Here is a 21,935-nt window from a genome sequence, read left to right as displayed (position 1 = left end):
ATGTACATGGTGCGTCCAAAAGCAGAAAAGAAGTTAGCAGTGGGGGACGATGACTCTTTCAGCTCCCACAAATACATTCACATGGTTTTGAGAGCTACGTGTTGTTACAATAATACTCAGACAAGGTTCAGAACCACGACTAGAAGGCTGCACAAGCTAATGTTACCAATTAAGACGATGGTCTCTGAGCTACAACAGCGAATCAGCCACGTCGTAACCGAGGTCGATGTGAATGCTGCGGTAGACAAATTTATGTCCCAACTTCAGTCACCATGCGCCGACACCTTGGGCTTCACACAGAGGCAAAAGGTCCATATGCTAAGTTGGTGGACGCAAGAGCTGGCTAATGAGGGGAGAAAGGTAAAAGCGTTGGAAAATACGTTTTTGAAGGAATACCAAAGGTGCAGAGAACCTCATATAAAAAAACCAAGGCAAAATATACACGACTGGTAGAAAAAGACAAGGGATTCTTGTTGGGCAAACTTTTGTGCCGAGCAGGATCGCCCCTTTAGACCAGCGTACCTCTCGGTCTTCAAGAGTCGTCGAATCTTGAAAGCCACAGAACTCCAGCTGAACAGTATCTTCCCGGACCCCACAAACGATATAATCTTGGCATCGCGATCCAGTAATACTTTGATTGGCGAGTTCGCAATCTCTACATCTAAAGTGCTTCATATCGAGGAGAAATTAAACAATCGTAGGACTCCTGGATTTGACAACATAAGTATCGCTATATTGAAGTCACTATTTAAGAGATGAGCTGCAGAGATTACATAGATCTTCAAGAAGCTACTACAGATGTCAGTGTTACCGCATCATTTCAAAATAGTTAAACTAATGTTCTACCAACCCCTTTCCCCCATGCTTATAAAAGGATATTCGAGAGAAACTGATGTTCAACCCCCGGATAGGTGTTCATTCTGAGTGCGCATGTGCATTAGAGGCAACTAGATGTTCGAAGAATTGATATATTTAATTATGAACGGCCAGCAGCAACTGTTGAGCAGTTGTATCGAGGGCAACAGAAAGGTTCACGGTTCGAATCTCAACTGAGAGAAAATCTCTATTTTCTTACCCTCTCTTACTTTACTTTTTCCGATGGTTCTTTGGGTTTTCCTCTATATACACGGAGAGAAAACGATGCTTGTTCAAGAAGTGGGGTGGGGGCACTGACTGATATTCGGATTACGATATTTTACACTCGCGCGCGATAGCAGTGCGTTTGTGAAAATTAATTTTATTTATTTTTGAGAAAAATAATTACAATACAATTGTTGTGGTGCAAAATTGTTGAGTACTATTTAAGTTGACAGTACTCCAAGAAAGAGAACTTTTGGCCTGGTGATCATATTAGTGGGGTACCATTTTTGAGTTGTTACCGTGACCGCAACAACCCTTTGTGTGTCGGTGAGTAATTCTCCTGAAATAATTATGAAATGGAGCACTACAACCCTAACAATTAAGTCACAAAGAAAAAATAATATGTCAACACACAGGTCTAAATGCACATTAGGTTCTTTAATTCTTAATTCATATAACCAAAAACAAAATACCAAAAAGAAAAAAACGAACCTTACTTTACTTATCGAAAAATTAAAATTTAAATATCGCTGCAGTTTGGTTTTTGCCTAACCACTCAACAAAACTTGAAAGAGAAAATTTACTCACTATCTCCCATATCAAGGTCACTTCATTCTTGACAACCGGATTTCGATGAACAGTTCCCTTTAACTTGAACACTCAGTACGGACAGTTATTTCATGTCATCCTTAGACGGGCAAATCTGCTTGGCCACTTGAACGATTAATGTCCTCTGTATCTGCTGAAGCGACGGTCCGTGCACATATTTTACGATTTCGGAGCATCAAAGTTCTCCATCTGTACTACCACTCGGGGTAGTGTGGACATGGACGAAGTAGCATCCTTAGACTGGACTGCAAGAGACAGCTGCTGGGCTTCATCTTTCTGGCATGACAGTAAACTTCCTTCCTGGATCAGTTTGGAGCAACTGATATAACGAGACGATGCTTCATACTGTTATTTTTTATAGCTGTTTTTCTTGAACTTGCATCTTCAAATAAAATGTTACGACTTTTGGCAGTTCAGAACTACATAGGGGTTTGAGTGACTTGACTTGGGATTTGAGTTTCAGGGGCTATTCAAGTTACGTGGGGGGGGGGGGGAGATTCTTCAACGGCGGGACCGTTCTTCCTCGTGCAACTGGTCCCGATGAACTGCACGCCTCCAAAGTTTTTCAGTGATAATATGTAAATTGAGTGATGGGCGGGGCTTGAGAAAGCGCACCCTCTAATTCGTCGCCCAAACTGCGTCATCCAAAATTTTACCCAATTGTATCACGAGGCGCGAACACAAACATGAAACCAAAAGAAAAACATCTTCTCTCAATACGGGGTCGATTTAAGAAAATGAACGGCTTTCAGCAAAGTTTATAATTACAACAATAATTTTCAATATAAGATTTCCGGATTAAATGCATAAATATTCATCAAAATGAAAAAACATTAACATCATTGTGTGGGGAAAAAAATTAGCTTTCCAACGATATGCGACATCATATATAAATATTCTTGTTTCGCGACATGCCGAAATATTTAAATCCAAACAAAGGAAATTCTTAAAAAAATTCAAATTCAACACTTTCTCGATGACAGAGAATAATTTCAATGCATATAACATTATCTCAGTTTCTCTCAATCACAATATTTTACATCAAGTTTTTTTTTTTTTTCCTTCAAAGCATTGGAAACAGTGGAGAGAAAAAGGGAAAAAAAATATATAAATTTTTAAAGTTGAAATACTCACACGGTCTCAAAATTATTTAACTCTTGGTTAACAAAAATGTTTGTTTCCCTTATTAAAAAAAACATCGACTTGGAATATGCAAAAAGCGAAAAATCGGCTTTTCAAGCATAAAAAAAAATATACAACAGATTACGAACAAGTGAGAGAGAAAGAGAAAAAAAGAAAAGGAATCTTATCTTACTTTTGCATGTACGGGAAGCATTCGCGTTCGTGCGGGAACAAGAAAAACTGACTCATCAAGATGGCGATAATATCTTTGATTATCAGTGGATCATTAGGTGTGTCTCTCTCACAAAAGAAAGAATATATTATTCAAAAGAACACACATTTTCTCGTTCAATTTAACTCGGAATTTCTCAAAATTTTACAGGAAGAATCAGAAAAATTCAAGGAATTTGTTGTTGAGCTCAAATGATTGAGATGTCAAAGCAAAGCATTTAATATTTACGATTTTCCGACAAACACATACAGTGTGATGCATAAAGAGTGTGTGTCCACTCTACACAAACGATCTGTGGTTCTGATCTCGGGCATTTTATGAATATCAGACGGAATGATATTCATAACACACATGAATGATAACACAAGAGGAAAGGAACTATAGTCTGTTTCAGGTTAACTTTGCAGTGAAGAGAAAGGTAGAGAGTGTATTCCTTCGCCGCAAAATATAGTTCTCATATATCGGAAGTTTAAGATGAACCTTTATACATAATATTTCAATTTTTTCTATGATTTTGAAAAAAATACTGAAAAAAAATCGTTTTGAACCGATGTTTACTTGTTTAAAATGTTTAAATTATAAAAAATATTGGTTACCATTATCAAAAATCCATAGCAACGGCGACGACACTCTGGCGCGATATCCTAGAAATTTTCCCCGCCAATATCACTCGTGTTTTTTCCATTGCACAATTGTCTACTGTATATATTTTTTTTCGTTATTTGGTTTAATTTTCCATAACGATACAATTTTTCATTGTTTTACATGCAGTTATAGGCTTACATAAAAACGAATATTCAATCAGTTTTATTTTCTCCTAAAAATAGGCTTCGGTGAGTTCAGATATTCACTCATAGATTACAAGAAGTGTTTCTCTTCCACGAAAGTGCCGACACTATTGTGACTTGTGAGAGGCCCTCTATGGGTGCAGAAGTTTTGGTTATAGATCCCCCCTTTTTTTAATTATTTATTTTTTGCCATGTTTATGGGATATAGTTTTAGTTTCCGATCACGGAGAGTGTTGACAGAGTCGCGACTTCCACTCACACAAACGGACGCCATCTTCCACCCACCTGTTTCTCCTCATGCCCCTTGCCTATAGCGTCTCTTCAGATACAATAAATGAGTGGGGGGGGGGGGTCGACAGTGGTTTGGTCTTTCATCTGTTATGTGACAGTTGTCTTAATTTTCATCAGAGATAGCCACGCTAAAGTTCTCTGCTCTTCCATTCCTGAATACTATATTTTAGGTTTTTGAATATTCGTTGTAAACAAAACTCCATAAGAATAATCCGTAATAACCATGAGCAGCACATCAACCGTAACAGAAGACTAAAGCTGTCGGGAAAACAAGTGGCATCGACGTATACCGTTCGGGGAAAGGGGGAGGTCGAGTGACGGAAATTTCGGCAAGAAAAGTGAGTAGAAAAATTCTAAACTTTTCCGTATCATTATTATTATTTGGTGCTATTCCTGCATTTACATGTGAAAACAGAGTTAACCTGTTTCTTCTTAATTTATTTAACATTAATTTTTTCCATATAAATTGAAGAAAAAATTCCAAATCCCCAAGTTTTTGAGAGCCATGGTTAATATACAGTATTTTAAAATTACACGTTGCTTTCATAATATTGTTTTGATTTTTTTTGTAAATAAATTTCAGCTGAGGGAAGGGAAATATTGCAGAAAAATATGACTGTTTTTTGAAATTTTTAATGTTACTTACGGTCCATCAATGAAGAGTAAGTGACACGCTGATAGAAGATAATTATTTTTTTCTAAATTTTAAAACATTTTCTAATCAAAAAACAAAACAAATGATTTCAAAAAGCTCACTTTAATTTCTGAAAGTATCGGCAGTGGTTTTCTTTTAATTCTATAATTATTACTAATTTAACTGTGCAATTACGTTACACGTAAAAAATATTTTTCTCAGTGAGATTGGCGAGAATCGGCCATACCTTACCGAGGCCGCGCATCGATACATTGGTTAAGAGGCTTTCGTTCCCATGGCAACGAGTGATGCGGTTCCCTCGTAGCTTCCCCTTCACTGCAAAGTTAACCTGAAACAGACTATAGACAACCACAAAATTCGGTTCAGCTTTCCACAATAATATAAAGACAGAAGCTCAAATATTTTCCACACGACAAACACAATTATATTTACATTTAGCAAATTTCACTTATTTGACATGACAATTCTAGGTTGAAAATATGTCAGGCTTCTTTGTCAAAGGGGGGGAAGTGTCCTACTTTTCCCACCGTGACACAATCACAAAACCTATTTAGTATGTGTACCTATCGCATTTTGGCCTTATTGGTCCTTGTGCCATTAAACCCAAATCCATGTGTATACCTATTATCCTTTTACTATGCGAAAAGTAATAAAACGTGTGCGGGGCGGCTGGCTGATACGCCATCCCCCCGCAGCAGGCGCATCGTGACCCCATGCGCCTCCGGGAATGTCGGGATAGTTAATAACAGCTTTGAGTGCAAGTGAAAAATAAATGAATAAATATAATCAATCAAAAATAAATGAAGATGTAAGGTCAAACGGGGAAAATAGATAGCGTTACAGGTGGGATTCGAACCACGAACCAGTCGGTTGCCTTCGTTTCTACGTCGTCGTACCAATTGCTCAACAGTTGCGGCTAGCCATTTGCAATTAAATATATCAATTCTGGAACATCTATTTGCCTCTAAAATGCACATGCGCTCTCAGAATGGACACCTATAGTAATGCGGTCATCAAATGTCAAAATATGATATGTAATGGAATGAATAATGTTCGGATTCATTGGATTGCTACATCCTTCATAGTTCACAATTATCGATTCTGCTTTTTTGTTATCATCAACGAAGTTTAATTAACATCGCAGAATTTGTGCTGCCTTACTGTGTTTTTGAGCTGTTAACGAATCTGCCCCATGAAATGAGTCCGTATCACCACCACCAAAGCCAATACCGTCTGTGCAAATATTAGGTGACATTAAGAACCCTTCAGTTTTTTTTTTCGTGTCTTCCAGTAAATATTGCTCTAGCCACTGTGGTTGTAATTCCTTGGACATACTTATGATGTTGAGATGCTTAAATCGAACAATGTTTACAAATCTAATCGTCTATGATCTGTTCTTCTGGTACAGCATCATTGGCGTACGCAAAGCGGAGGGGGAGGGGGGGGGGGTTCTAACCCTCCCCCAAACCTCTCTCGAGAAAATTCTGCGTACGCCTATCAACAGCAATGATGCAAATTCCTACAGTCAATGGCACTTCTCTGATTTTCTTGAATCCACAGTTCGTATTTGTTGTGTACTGAACTTGGTCTTGTAAAACATGACACTATATACTCAGCGAGAATTTGAGAACCGTAAAATTACATTGCACATTATATTGCAGATAATTCGTGCTTTTTCATTTTTGTCTTTCATAATAATGTCTGAAACTGTGTTTACACAATTGCAAATAGATGAGCCATCAGAACATTTGCGCCATCCATAACATCCTGAGATTCAGTTAGTTCCATCGTCTGGATCAAATGGAAAAGAAATATACAGTAGAATTAATGACGATGATGGACAGACATATAATGCATGTACAATGTTAATAAATCTCGTAATATTTCATTTCATTAGCGCTATGGACATATTTAAAACTGCATTGGGGAAATGATATTTACGAGTTAATTGAAGGTTTCTGACGCCATAGTTCCTTGAAAGTAACAGGCATATAAACTTAAAACATACATATTCATAATCTGCTTTAAAAAAGCTTTAATTTGACAAGCTTATGTAATAACTTTGAAAAAAAAAATTCCCTTGTTGCGATACTATGTGTGTGTTCACTTTCTTTTAGACTCGCTCTGTACATTGAAAAAAAATGGCAATGTAAATTTGACAACAAGTAAAAATGTCATATTTGGAATCGACTTGATTCATATCAATTGAAAAATAAAACTTAGAACACTTTCTAGAGTAAGGCAGGAAATTGAACAATTGCCACCACACTATAAGGCCTTGGGTTCGATTTTCGTAGCTATATATATAGTGGACATCTTGATGAACTCGCATCCAGGTTCGAACCTGCGTTGATGGCATAGTAGTGTCTAAACTTCGAGGCGTGAATGCGAGCCGATCTCCCATTTGAAAAGGCCTCACAGAGAATAATCAGGCCTACAACATCATGCATAATACAACGGACAGAATGACCTGCCGAGTTCTTTGCTCCCAAATTCAGAAGACAGATGGAAGCATTTCTTACATACATATAACAAGCATTCCTCAGAAACAAACTTCACGTTAGGTACAGAACACATACATGGCACATTCCAACACGCGCCAATTCGTTTTAAATTTCCCAGAGAAACATTTAAGAGGTGCGTGTGAGGTTTAGTAGAATTAAATTTCTTCAGGTGTGGTCGGACGAAGTTGATTTACTGCGGTTCTCCAAACTTCGAGGAGCTCGAGTGTGAGCCGGTCCCCCATTTGGAAAAAGTCTTTCCATAGAGAGCAAGCAGATCTTCCATACGATGCGATGCTTACATAACAGGAAAACTCAGGCATCTTATATTCATTTCAAAATGTGGAAGACAGATGGCAGCACCATTAGAACACTAAACATGTATAACGTAACTCTGACAACAGAACGTTAGAGCCAAACATACAACGCACGTTCCGGCATGTACTAATTCGTTAGGAATTTTCCAGCGGTATGTTTATACGGGGGGCGTATACGGACGAGTAGTGGCATATGCTACTTCAGTACCGATAAACCAGGCCTTTGTGTACGGTAAGAAGTATACTGAAATCGATTTTTATCTACAGGACAGAAGGCAGAGCTGTAAAGAAGAAAAAGATATTCCGCAATGGACCTAGAAACATGGCTTGCAAAATGTCTCTATTGGCCAAGAGTCCTGGAAGCCGAAGCTTTGATACCGAGATGAAATCTGGGGATGTTTTGCGCCTTGGACAAGAGGTTCAGTTCCGAGGCGTTGTCCGCGAAGGAGATGGTGAGTTTAATGGAAAAACAAATCCACACGAGAGAGAGAGAGAGGGAGGAGAATTTTTTTATGTTTTTGATATTGCATATTGTAGGACATTTACTCAATTGAAATTTTATTTGTATCAGGCTGGAGGTTCGCAGCATTGAAGGACGTCGTGATCAGCAGAGCTCCCAAGGTGAACGGGGTTTCCTCAGCACGCGGTGTAGATACCCAGCGTCTGATTCATCCTCAGCTGTTGCAAGAGATTCAGAGAGAGCATCAGTCGCTAATAGACTCGTTTAACAACAATGTCGATATCGGAGAGAATTTCATCTACAGTGATAGGCGGAAATCATCTTTCGGATTCGATTCAGCGTACCTGGTGCACAATGACGGGTAAGCAGAGGCCTCTAAACTCTCTCTCTATGTGTAAGTGAGGACGAAATTCAAGAAAATCTCGCTTGGCACCTTACCAGTTTCGGTATTTAAAGCATATTCATGCTGATATTGAGTCTTATTATCAGTTATCCATTCACCCTCCCCCACCGCCTTACTGTTGCCATGTACAGATCATGGCATCGGTAGCACCTAATTTTATGTTCTATCTCAGAAATTACAACTTCAGTTCAACCGTCTCCTCTACTCACGCGCCTCGTTTATTTGAAGCGAGGCGACTCTTTCCTCCGAAAACTTTATGCTTGTTATATGTTTATTATTATACATATAGTATATGAGTATTCATATTACAAAGAGTCATAAAGTAAAAGAGGAAGAAAAAATCTCCAAGGGGCCGTTCAAGTATTACGTAAGCAAATTTTTTAGAAATTTTTGAAACCCCTCCCCCCCCCCCTGTCAGAAAAATTTCGTCATCAGCTCTGCCCCTCTGAATCCTAACGCATATTGGTGGCATCAGAGACGTACACGGGGGGGGCTCGTGCCACCTCCCCCACGATCAAAAATTTATTTTTTTAATTGAAATTTCGGAAGAAAATACCTTTCTATGTTATTATAATCAATTTCTGTTAATTTCAATGTTATTTGAAGGCTATGAGCTAAAATTTATTGCGACCCACCCTCTGAGCGATATAATGATAAATCGCATAAAAGCACTTGACCCGCGACCAAATATGGCCCTGGGGTTATCTGATGCGGCCTGCCCTCCTCAAACCTAATTTTCTAAAAATGAACTTAGCGACACATTTACAGATCGCTTGTGTCCCGTGGTACAATTCCAGAACATTTAAGCGGCCCGTGGCACATTTTCAGATCACTTAAATGATCCGGGACACAGTTCCAGAACACTTAAGCGATCCGTGACATATTTAGAGATCCTTTGTGGCACAGTTTTAGAGCACTTAAGCGGTCCCCAGTGCGGTTCTACATCACCCAAGTTACCCACGGAACATTCCCAGATTATTTAAGTGATCCGTGGCATAATTACGGATCACTTGAGTGATGCGTGGCACAGTTCCAGAGCACTTAAGTGGCCCGGAAACATTTTCGAGCACTTGAAGGAACCGTGAAACATTTAGATATCATTAAAGTGGCTCTGTAGGGGACTTATCAATAAGTAGAATGTTACTTGAAGTGCCCACCAACTATCGAAAGGTTTGTCTCGTTTTTGTCCCACCGAGTATGATGCCATTAAGAATATTTCATATTTTCATAAAGGGTGGATGATAACGTAAGCATTATCCAACCCTCCCCCCCCACCTTGTCATCAAAAGTCAGCAAATCGGAAACCCCCTCCCCCATCGATGATGACGTAATGCTTGAACGGCCCCTAAGATTAAAAAGGGTAGACTTTTAAAAATGGTCACAAGTCGAAAGTTGAATAGGTTTCTGCTGAATTCACGAAAAAAACAGACGATTAAACGTCCAATAATCCCGCTAACATCTACATTTATACTAACTACTAGCTACAATACCCGGCGCTGCCCGGGTTTTTTTCAATGAGGCTTTTTTGGATCACGTGATATCTCCCTCTCTTTTTCTTGAGGGACATACAAACCGTGTCCAAGTTAACCAATATGGCGACCTGCGCGATTCATGAAATAAACAAATCTAGATTTACACAGAAACGTAGAAATGAATATATATTTTTCGTTTTTTTAAGGGGAGCTAAGTATTTCGATTTCCCCCCCCCCCCCCGAACTTCCAGTAATCCATCTGTCTGTTCCAGCTTCCAAAAATTCTTAGTTAAAGCTGTGGAATTTTTTCGATGCACTTTTCACGGGCTCATAACTAATTGTAAAATATCCTAATCCACATGAATTTATGCAAATAAATATCAAAAGAGACAATATGGAGACATTAATTTTCATACTTGAGAAGATATAAATGAAATCAATGATATTGCTCGAATATCCAACTCAAAAGTATAGGTTTGGCTAATTACTTCATATTTAATCTCCTGGGCTTCGTATATCTCTAAGCGAACTGAATATTTCAAAAATCGAGAAGTCAATACAATTTTTAAAATTATTGATGGGGCGGAAAATCCTACGAATTTCCGCATTTCTACAGTGAAATCGACAATTTTAGCACTGATTTCTTTGAGGATCACCCTTTTCCTGACTCTCAAAGCGATGCTGATGATGATTATGACGTCTATTCAAAAAGCCTCATTACTGAGAGTATTGAAAATGTGGCAAACCATTATAAAGGCATAAACTATTATACATATACTAACAGGATTAAAGAAGTGAGAAACCGTTGTAAAGGCATATACACGTCTGAAACGCATTGCTACGGAACCACGGTAACCAAAGTAAACGTTCGGAAAGTGATTGTTGAGGCCCAAAAACCATTGTTGCCGGACAGTTTTTTGCCAGTTCAGGGCATTTGCCCTAGTCTGACGAAATTTTAAAGTAGCCTATCGCTCAAATAGAAGGTGTTCCGTACCAACTGAAAATAATAAATCGGAAACTTTGAGAAATAATGGTGTAGATTAGCTTATGCGTAACCATATCCACCATTACCGAGCACAGTGACGTCAGCATTATCGGTTGATGAACCCGCCCATATCTTTAGACGGTATAGTATTTTGATCTCTGATGAATGACGACAATCGATGCCTGATGACGCATTTCAAAAAATGGAGTTTGTAGAAGTGTACAAGTTATACGTTAATCGAGACGGTACCCAATCGTCGGAAATATATATTCACAGTGGTCACATTCTTTCTTTGTATGCACTTAATTTTTTTTTTGTTTTGATTTAGACTCTGCCACGAAGCCGGCTAGAAGGCAGCTCACCAACGGGATAAGTCAATAATTTCGGTGCTATTCCTTGCTTTGTTACGTGAACATTATCATCATATCTAATTTCAAGTTTCTAGGGCTGCTAGAAGTGCGTCAGACTGTTAGGCCCGTGATATACATGCTACTTAGTAGCACGAAAGCATGACACTTTCAAGCATTTGCTGCCAATGAGATTATTGGTAACATTCGTACAAATATTACCAATAATCTCATTGGCAGCAAATGCTTGAAAGTGGCATGTTTTCGGACTAAATAGTAGCATGTTCATCACGGGGCTTGATGACCGATGAGTGAATGAGTCTACAAAATAAAAACAAAAATTTGAGTTCAAACATATCTTATGAACTAGAAATGGGGAAGTTCAGTCCAGTTTGTATGAAATACTCTAGATGGGGGGGGGGGGGGCAAACTTCTCACTGTTCAAATACAAATACAACGCCACAACAGGCAAAATGCCCAACGAGGTGGCTAATAAAAAGATGCCCATAAAAATATGGATGTCATATATTTAAAAAATATAGCAACCCAATTAAGAATGCAATTAACAAAAATTATAATCAATATATACACATGATAAAATACTATACAATGCCCATAAAGAATACTTATGGTTGTCTTATTCTAAGAATGGATGGCTTCTCGATTTACCCCAACATGTTTATCGTATTTCTTTTTAAACGTGTCAATTGTGTTACAATTTACTACCTCCGGGGGTAAGCTATTCCATTTATTGACAACCCCATTAGAAAAAAATTCCCTGCGACACCATAACCTTGCTTTGTCCCTCACCAATCGATACTGGTGTCCCCTTGTAAAAGCAGTCGATTGGCGGTGTACTAAAAGTTCATGGTCCATCCTATCCATCCCATTGAAAATTTTGAACACTTCGATCATATCTCCTCGACACCTGCGTTCATCCAATGTAAACATATTCAAAAATTGATGTCTCTCTTCATAACTCAAGCCCTGAGTGCCAATACGGACACGCATAGCTCTTCTCTGTACCCCTTCAACCAAGTATGTGTCCCTCTGTAGGTATGGTCTCCAAAACCTTACAGCATACCCCAGTCCAGGACGAACTAAGCCTCGAAAAAGCGGAAGAATGACTTTAGGAGAACGCGAAGAGACATTTTTGAAAATGAGACCAAGCATTCTATTCGATTTTTTGACCACCGCTGAACAATGTTCAGAAAACCCAAGTCGCTCGTCAATGAGAATTCCCAAATCGGTGACCCTAGTTGCATCCGGGATAGTGACACCATTCAACTCGTAAGAGAACCGTGGGTTGTTCGAACCAAAATGAGCGACCATGCACTTATCAACGCTAAACGTCATGCTCCATTCATTTGCCCATGCTGCAATCCTGTTTAAGTTGGTCTGGAGCAACTCCCTATCGCTTTCATTCCCGATTACCCCCATTAGCTTCACATCATCTGCGAATTTGCTAGTAATCCCATCGGTACCCTGATCGAGTTTGTCGATAAAAAGTGAAAAAAGTATGGGGCCAAGGATACTTCCTTGAGGAACTCCACTTGTGACGTCTGTCCAACCAGAGAATTCCCCGTTCACCATAACTCGTTGCGACCTATCTCTTAACCACGATTCTATCCAATTCAGCAAGTTACCCTCAATTCCAGTCTCGCGTAAACGCTTCAAGAGTTTACCATGTTGAACCCGATCGAATGCCTTCTGGAAATCAAGGTAAACAACATCTACATTTTTGCTCTCACCCAAAGCCTTAGTCACGTGATCATAGAAGCAAATTAGTTTAGTTACACATGACTTCTCCTTCCTGAAGCCATGCTGATTATCCGACAATACATTATTCTCGTCTATCCACTTCACAAACTGGGATAGATATCATCTGGTCCTGGTGCTTTGCTTGCACATACATTTCTTAGAAGATTTAGGACCTCCACGTCTTCTAATTGAATATCGTTGAGGGTTTTATTACCCCATGCAACACCCGTATATCGAATATCATTATCTCCATTAAAAACCGACGCGAAAAAGTCATGGAAAGCACTACACATGCCTACATTGCTCTCTACCCTAGAGCCTCCTATCGAGAGGGGGGCCAACTGTCCCCTTACATCCATTATTGACGTATCGAAAAAATGATTTTGGGTCAGAGCCAATGTTATCTGCCAACCTAGATTCAACTTCCTTTTTACTATCCCTTATCGCTTTCTTCAACAGTCTTTTTTATCAGTAAACAATGATAGGTCACCTTGTCCACTTTTATACTCTCTGAATGGTCTTTTCTTATCAAGATAAAGGTTCCGCACGCTATCCGTGAAACATAGAGGGTGCGATGTACAAACACGCTTTTTTCGAACAAAGGGTATGATGTCATGCAAAACAGAGGACAGCTTCGCACTAAATTCTTCCCATTGACTTACCACCCCTACTGATTCCAACCGGTCTTTGAAAACTTCCGCTAACCTTCTTCTCAAAACATCAAAGTTAGTTCTCCGAAAACAAGGAACCAGTCTTTTGTTATCAACCTTACCCGAGGAAAAGTTAGTGAAATCTGACGATACGATGATCACTGGAAAAAACACTCTTCCCCCCACCGAAACATGTTCAACCAGATCCTCAGAACTAGTAAGAACTAAATCCAAAATAGCCGTACCCCTAGTTGCTTCTGATACAAAAATTTTCGAGCACCAACTTAAGAAAGTCTCTTTCATACTGATTTCCAGATGAAAGGTTCTCCCAATCAATACCTGGGTAATTGAAATCCCCTAGTATGAGAACCCTCTTTCGCTTACACATGTAGGAAATTTCATCGTGCAATTTGGCGATGTAGTTTTGATCCCTATTCGGTGGTTTGTAACAAGCCCCAACAATAAGTTTATGACGTCTTTTGTTGTCAAGCTCAACCCATACAGTTTCAATATCACTTCTCTTCACGTTACACTCTCTAGCCTTCAAACAGGTTTTCACGTATATCACCACTCCACCCCCTTTCCTATCAGATCTATTTCTCAAAAAAGTATCGTATCTTGAGATATGTAAGAAAGATTCGACCCCATCGTTTGGCCAAGAATCTGTAATGGCTATAAGATCCAGGCCCTCAACAACTATCATAGTTTCTAAAAAATATTTCTTATTACCCAAGCTCCTGGCATTTATTAGCACACATTTTAATTTGCCCGGTGATTTAGTGTCAATCGAGAAGCCATCCAAGTCAGAGGTGGGTAATTCCCCGTCAGTACTGTTGTGATTATCATTAACTAACCCGCATTCCCGACTAAGTGGTCTGGGAGTAAAAAACCTGACCTAAGACTATCGTAAACCTCCCAGACCCCCCTCATATTTAGATGGATCCCCTCCGAACGAAGCCACCTATCGGTAAATGCGGGAAGCTCCAAGAACGTGACCCCAAGTGAGGAGTAAATGTCCTTCATGCCTATATTGAATAGGATCTTACTCCTATATCCCCTACTACCCCTTGGCAGCACTGGAATCACTGCCACATCTGAACCCCCCCCCCCCCCCAGCGGATAATAGTAAATCCCGGTACTCTGACAGAGACTCACTAATATTTGCTCCTACCTGATTCGTTCCTATCCACAGTATCACTTGCAAGGGCAACTTTCGGCGATTCGGCGATGAAAAATGTCTCGAACGTTGCCAATCTTCCCCCCAGGCACACAACAACAGCGCTCGAAACTCCGAAAATCCCAACACACTCGGTTCCCCAGTTCCCTAACCATAGAATCGCCGATGATTAAACCCCTATTACTATCCCCCGCTACCTCATCCACGACCACCCATTCGCCCTCTAAACTGTCGTTGTTCGTGGAGATCGGTCGTCGAGCCACCTGTTGATGAAGAAGCAGAGGCTCCGTTATAACCGGGGCCCTCTAGCACTCTAACCTTTTCCCGTAAAGCTTCGACCTCGAGTTTCAGCCTTGTCCTATCCAAGCACCCTTTGCAATTCAAACTGCCAGCAACTATACCTCTAGACCAAGGAAACCTCCCGTCACAGGTTCTACACAACACTAGTCGAGGTCGAGGCATACTAACACCATTGCTAAAGCTAGATAATAATAATAATAATTAAAAATAGGAAAATGAGAAACTTTTACAGGAAATTAAAATAATGTAATATACATTACTATGCAAAATATACGTAAGAGATTGTACGAAAAAATTACGAAAAATAGAATGCTCAACACTAAATCACAAAGAATAAAATCAATATGTAAATAAAGAATGCAACACACTCTAAAAAAAGTATTAAGCTACAAAGTACAATTTTTACTTATTAGAATCAGCTAACTATCTCAAATCACACTAACACTACAACTATAGGCCCAAGTGAAGGAAAAACAAAGTTATTGAGAGAACCTGGGAAAAAGTATACACTGTTTGCTAACCCTAACGTCCAAAAAACCTACGAATTTATATCAAAGAAGCGAGAAAACACAAACCTGGCGAAAATACAATGAAAATGAAATGCGAATGAGGAAAAAAAAATTTAAGTCGATCGAAAATACACAACGGAAATTTAAAAAAAATTATAGCAATATAATCAAAAAACGCCACTTATCTCACAATCCAACGTGTGCTAGAAAAAAAAGAAAAACGCCGCAGAATATGACCCAAAAATAAACAACACGCTAAGTAAAGCTCACGAGAACGAAGAAAAACACAAGAGCCAACATACTGGCCAATTGCAGCGTCACGGATCGCACTAGGGACAACACTACGGCGTATAACGCGAACGAGTAAAATGATCCAGAAAACTCAGATTTGTATTAATATGCAGAATTACGGGCAATTTAGCCATTACAAATGCCACTTCTTCATAAACTGAAACATATCCATTGCTCATCTAGTTCCCAGCTAGTAGATGCAATGCATCTGAAATTAGTTTCTTTTGCAAATTAGTCATTCAATTACATCCATACTTTGAATTTTAGACAAAACATTTTTCCTACATTTTTCGACAATTATTTTTATCCCTTTCCCCTTGGAAACGCCTAACTTTTTATCTTTTGCTCCCAACACAAGATGGAGTTGATGTCAACTTTCGCTTTTCTTTTCTTGTGTATTTCTTATTATTATTATGTCTCTCTCCCTCTCGAAGGGGAGAAATGTGTAATAGTGTATGTAACAACCCTCCAGTGGGAGGTTGTCTTATGTTAGTCCCCTGCGTGTTATTGCGCGCATTATTGAATCACCCTTCTCACAGAATTAAAATTTGTTGAGTTTAAAAACACAGGTGTGTGTTTGAGTTCATGGTATTGACCATGGCCGTTGGTCCGTCATCGCAGGAGCACCAGTGAACCTATAGATTGATATTTGATTAGTGAATCGAGCATCAGTGAACCTATAGATTGATAGTTGATTAGTGAATCAGCTCAACTTTGGATACTCAACTTTTCTACACAAGAAACTGTAAGTAGAATTTCACCAAATTCATATTTCGATTCGCACGATGGCGAATTTAACTGTGTTGAGTCGACGTAAGGGCAACGTCAAGGCCCAAATCACCAGACTTGATAAATTCTTGTCAGATAATGAAAGTGCTAGTGAGGCAGTAATTAAATGCAGAAAAGAAACATTAAACACGACAAAAAACAGTTTTGAAGAGTTGAAATTGAAATATTATGAAGTGTTAAAAAATGATGAATTCGAAGTTCTAAATTTAGAGCTCTGTGAAATTGAAGAAAAATTAGAGGACATTGAAATCCGTTTGAGTTTGTTAAGTTTCGTTCCCAGTAAAATCGAAACTAATACTTCTAAGCAAAACGTAAAACTGCCAGAAATTCCCCTGCCACAATTTAGTGGTAAATATGAAGAGTGGACCTTGTTCAAAAATCAATTCAATTCTCTGATCACCGAAAATATTAACCTTTCCGATGTACAAAAACTGTATTATTTACAAGCTGCCTTGAAAGGTGAAGCTAGACAAGTCCAAAGCATTGAAGACACCTTCGATTCGTTATTCTCTGCACTAGAGAAACGGTTTGAAAACAAACGTTTGATTGTTGATACGCATATCAATGCATTAATTTCAATCCCTAAAATCACCCAAGAGTCGGCTAAAGATTTGAGAGCCTTGCTAGACAACGTTCTAAAGCACCTGAGAGCATTAAACATTTCAAATCTTAAGACAGATGCTCTGAGTGAAGTAATATTATCCAATTTAATTCTCAGAAAATTGGACAGAGAAACAAGAAAACAATTTGAAATGACCCTAGAATCTACAGAAATTCCTAGTTGGGACAGTTTGATTTCATTTTTGGAAAGCAGATGTCAGTTTTTGGAAGGTGTCACGCGAACTATTCCCGTCCGTGAGCCTCACAATTCACCTATAAATAAATCGAGGACCTTTGCTGTAAAATCCTCTAACTACGGGAAATCATGTCCTGTATGCAAATTAGAACACTCCATATATAATTGTTCTGAGTTTCATAAGCTAAGCACAAATGAGAGGCAAAATATAGTGAAAAAGAAACACCTGTGTTTCAATTGTTTAAATGACTCCCATACAGTAAATGAATGTATGTCCAAGGGCTGTAACATCTGTGGTTACAAACATCACACCCTCCTTCACAGAGTTAAAAGAAATGACTTATTAGAAGACAAAACAAAAAAAGAAGGAAAGTCGCCTCCGCAAGCATCAAACGTACTCCCGCTTGCTGATAAACAATACGATGAGATGGGGGAAGTCAGTCACACATCGTCCCTCATAAACAGCACTCGTCGACAAGTGACAAATAACTACGTTCTCCTGGCTACTGCAGTGGTATACGTGAGGGATTCACGAGGTTGTTTCCAACCATGTAGAGCGCTGTTGGATAGTGCATCGCAGTCAAGCTTTGTCACTACCGAATGCGCAAAGAGACTTGGGCTGAAAAGAAATAAAACTTTCGTCTCTGTGTCTGGGTTGAGCGGCTTACCAGTAAACATAAACCAGAAACTGCATGTGGTAATTTCATCTTCAGATGACAAGTTTAGGCGCTCGTTGGAGTTGCTAATAGTTCCGAAAGTGATGGGTTTCAGTCCTTCCAGATATATCAACAAATCTGAAGTTTCCCCTCCAGAGAATATACGGCTAGCAGATCCCGACTTTAATGTTCCGAATAGAATCGACATTTTATTGGGTGCCGAAATATTCTTTGAGATTTTATGCGAACATCGGATTACCACATCTAAAATATCGTTGCAAGAAACTGTTTTTGGTTGGATAGTTTGCGGTGCGGTGCAAAACCAAACCGAAAGTAATGTGCGATATTGTCACTTATCAAATGAATTAGAACATTTAGATAACACCTTGAAAAGATTCTGGGACTTAGAATCCGTAAACGAAAACAAGCTTATTGAAAGTACTGAGGCATTTCTTTGTGAAAAGCATTTTTGTGAGACTCATTCCAGAAATGAGGCAGGTAGATATGTAGTGCAACTACCTCTTAAATCAGATCAAACACATTTGGGAGATTCTTTGGCCATGGCTAGTAGAAGATTGAACGCAACGTGCAAACGACTAGACAAGGATGGAGATACGAAAAAGCTTTACGTGTCCTTCATGAAGGAGTATGAGGATTTGGGACACATGGAAGAACTCACCTCTGTTGCAGTTGATTACAACACCTACTATATGCCACATCATGGCGTTCACCGACCTGATAGTGCGAGTACAAAACTTCGCGTTGTCTTTGATGCATCCGCCGTATCTTCTTCAGGGGTGTCTCTTAACCATTTGCTCATGAATGGTGGAACCATTCAACAGGATTTATTCCCAATTATGATAAGATTTCGTCAACATAGATATGCTTTCACCGCCGACATTGTAAAAAATGTATAGGCAAATTCTGGTTGAATCCAGCCATTGTGATTTGCAGAGAATCGTGTGGAAAGAAAATCTGAACGATCCTGTTAAGGTGTTTAGATTATTGACTGTCACCTACGGTACAGCTTGCGCTCCGTATTTAGCTACACGTGTGCTGAAACAACTTGCGCTAGACGAACAATCTCGATTTCCTTATGCGTCCAAGATTGCACTCTCGGACTTTTATGTGGATGACATCTTGTCTGGTGCACATGAACTACATGACGCTCTAGAGCTTCAGCGTCAATTGATACAGATGCTCCAAACTTGTGGAATGACACTTCACAAGTGGTGTTCCAATTCGACACTGCTAAACGCAGTCAACCATGGCGAGAATGGATACAGTTTTGATGCCAAGGACAATGTCACTGTGAAAACGTTGGGCTTGGCTTGGAATCCCCAAAAGGACTATTTCACGTTCAAGGTAAGCTCAAACCTATCTTCCGATTACACCAAACGCACCGTTCTCTCGGATATAGCGAGACTGTTTGACCCATTGGGATTGCTAGGGCCTATCATAGTTAAGGCAAAAATATTCATGCAGCGTTTGTGGCTGTTGAAATTGGACTGGAATAATACGCTTCCAAAAAAGGAAGCAACCGAATGGTGCAAGTTTATTACTGCCCTGCATGTTGTTAATGATGTATGCATTGATCGTTATTGCTTATCTGGTGAAGGTCGATCAATTGAAATACATGGATTCGCCGATGCTTCTTCTGAGGCTTATGGCGCAGCAGTTTACGTGCGGTGTCTTTCTGAAAATGTGTACAGATTTAAGCTTTTGTGTAGTAAGTCAAGAGTGGCTCCACTCAAGGTGACTACTATACCTCGTTTAGAATTGTGTGCAGCAGTGCTGCTGTCCAAGTTGATCAGTAAAGTCGTAGAATCTCTAAGATTAGACCTTAAGAAAATTATTTTGTGGTCAGATTCAAAAATTGTTCTGACATGGATAAACACCTCACCTCATTTGTTGAAAACTTTTGTAGCCAATAGAGTGGCAGTTATTCAGGAAATAACTAGTGGGTATAAGTGGTACCACGTTAGATCCGAAGACAATCCAGCAGATCTGGTGTCACGTGGTTTGTCTCCTGACAAACTAATCCACAACGAATTGTGGTGGAGCGGTCCTGATTATTTGAGATCAGAACTTAGTTTTGATTTGGATCCGCCTACGTTGGCAGCAGAGGATGAGACATTTGCGAGTGAATTCAAGAAATCCGTTGAACATTCATTGGTAGCAAGTGTTGATGATGTTATAACACCCATAATAACGAAAGCCAGCAGATACACAGCCATCATTAAAATAGTTGCTTACATGCTTAGATTTTGTTCTAATGCCAGATCTAAGACAGATAAAAAATCAGGTCCACTCACTGCCCAAGAACTTGACGTGGCAAGAATAAAAATAATCCAGATAGTCCAAAGGGAATTCAGTGAGGAATTGAGGAACTTGAAGCAAGGGGCTCAAGTCTTCACTAAAAGCAAATTGAAAAATCTCAATCCCTTCATCGATCAGAAAGGATTGCTTCGCGTTGGAGGTCGCATAAATGAAGCAGACATTTCGTACAATCAAAAACACCAGATAATTCTACCAGCCAAACACCGACTAACGAGACTGATTTTCGAATACTATCACCGTAAACACCTGCATGTAGGTTCTCAAACCTTACTGCATCTCGTTCGCCAAACTTTTTGGGTTGTTGGTGCAAGAAACCTTGCAAGAAAAATAGTTCATGAGTGTGTAACATGCTTCCGTGCACAACCGACCACTCTTGAGCAAATAATGGGCAACTTGCCTAAGGAAAGAGTAAACAGAACTTTTCCATTCAACGTTTGTGGAGTAGATTTTTGTGGCCCATTCTACGTAAAATTCAAGGGTCAGAGAAGGGGCCAATTGCATAAAATATATGTTGCTTTATTCGTGTGTTTCGTGACTAAAGCAATCCACCTAGAATTCGTGTCAGATTTGACAGCAGACGCATTTATTGCATGTCTAAAGAGGTTTTTTGCTAGACGTGGGAAATGCTCATCAATATTCAGTGACAATGGCACTAATTTCGTCGGTGCCAACACAGAGTTGAAACGTCTTCATCAGATGGTTGTGAAACCTGATGAATCTGTGGCTAATTTTTTCGCCTTCGAGGAAATCACATGGAATTTCCTACCTCCAAGAGCTCCAAATTTTGGAGGCTTGTGGGAAACTGGTGTCAAGTCCTTCAAGCACCATTTCAAAAGAACTGTTGGGTCTTCCAAACTCACGTTGGAAGAGGTTCCAGACTGTTATGACCCAAATTGAAGGAATTTTGAACTCCAGACCAATTACACCTCTATCGCCAGACATCAATGACTTTGAGGTCCTAACACCAGCTCACTTTTTGATTGGACGATCGCTTAACACCGTTGTTGAGCCTGACCTGTGCCACCTTGGTGATAACCGACTATCTCGATGGCAGCTCACAACACGATTCGTTCAGACCATCTGGAAGCGTTGGCAGATGGACTACCTAAGTTCGCTCCAGCAACGAAATAAGTGGCACTTCTCAAAATCTAATGTGCAACCAGGTGCCATGGTGATTGTCAAGGAAGATAACGTGCCGCCGTGTAACTGGTTACTTGGAAGAATCGAAGAAATCATTCCAGGTCCAGATCACAAGGTTCGCGTTGTGACTGTACGAACTAAAAATGGACTAATCAAACGATCCATAGCAAAAATTTGTTTGCTCCCGCTTCAAGAGAAATGAAGTGACTTAGTCTTCATGTAATTTTTTATCTAGTGTTTGTGTTTATCATATTTAATCGGATA

General features: G+C 39.5%; 1 protein-coding gene across 3 annotated transcripts in view; it reads left to right on the top strand.

The window, feature by feature from the left end:
• LOC149083308 (uncharacterized) overlaps nt 1–21,935 on the top strand; it is a 112,845-nt gene that overhangs the window by 47,942 nt on the left and 42,968 nt on the right. For all 3 annotated transcript variants that reach the window (XM_089236544.1, XM_089236546.1, XM_089236545.1), the window contains 2 exons: nt 7,863–8,047; nt 8,167–8,416. In XM_089236544.1, coding sequence (XP_089092670.1) covers nt 7,863–8,047; nt 8,167–8,416 — 435 coding nt within the window. The remainder of the gene's footprint in view (nt 1–7,862; nt 8,048–8,166; nt 8,417–21,935) is intronic.

This window comes from Pholcus phalangioides, unplaced genomic scaffold, assembly GCF_987345545.1.
Source record: "Pholcus phalangioides strain wild (caught in Gottingen) unplaced genomic scaffold, Ppha-v1.0 ptg000009l_1, whole genome shotgun sequence".
NCBI classification, from domain to species: domain Eukaryota; kingdom Metazoa; phylum Arthropoda; class Arachnida; order Araneae; family Pholcidae; genus Pholcus; species Pholcus phalangioides.
The sequence above is the reverse complement of the archived record's forward strand: the minus strand, read 5'-3'. Positions and strand labels throughout refer to the sequence as shown.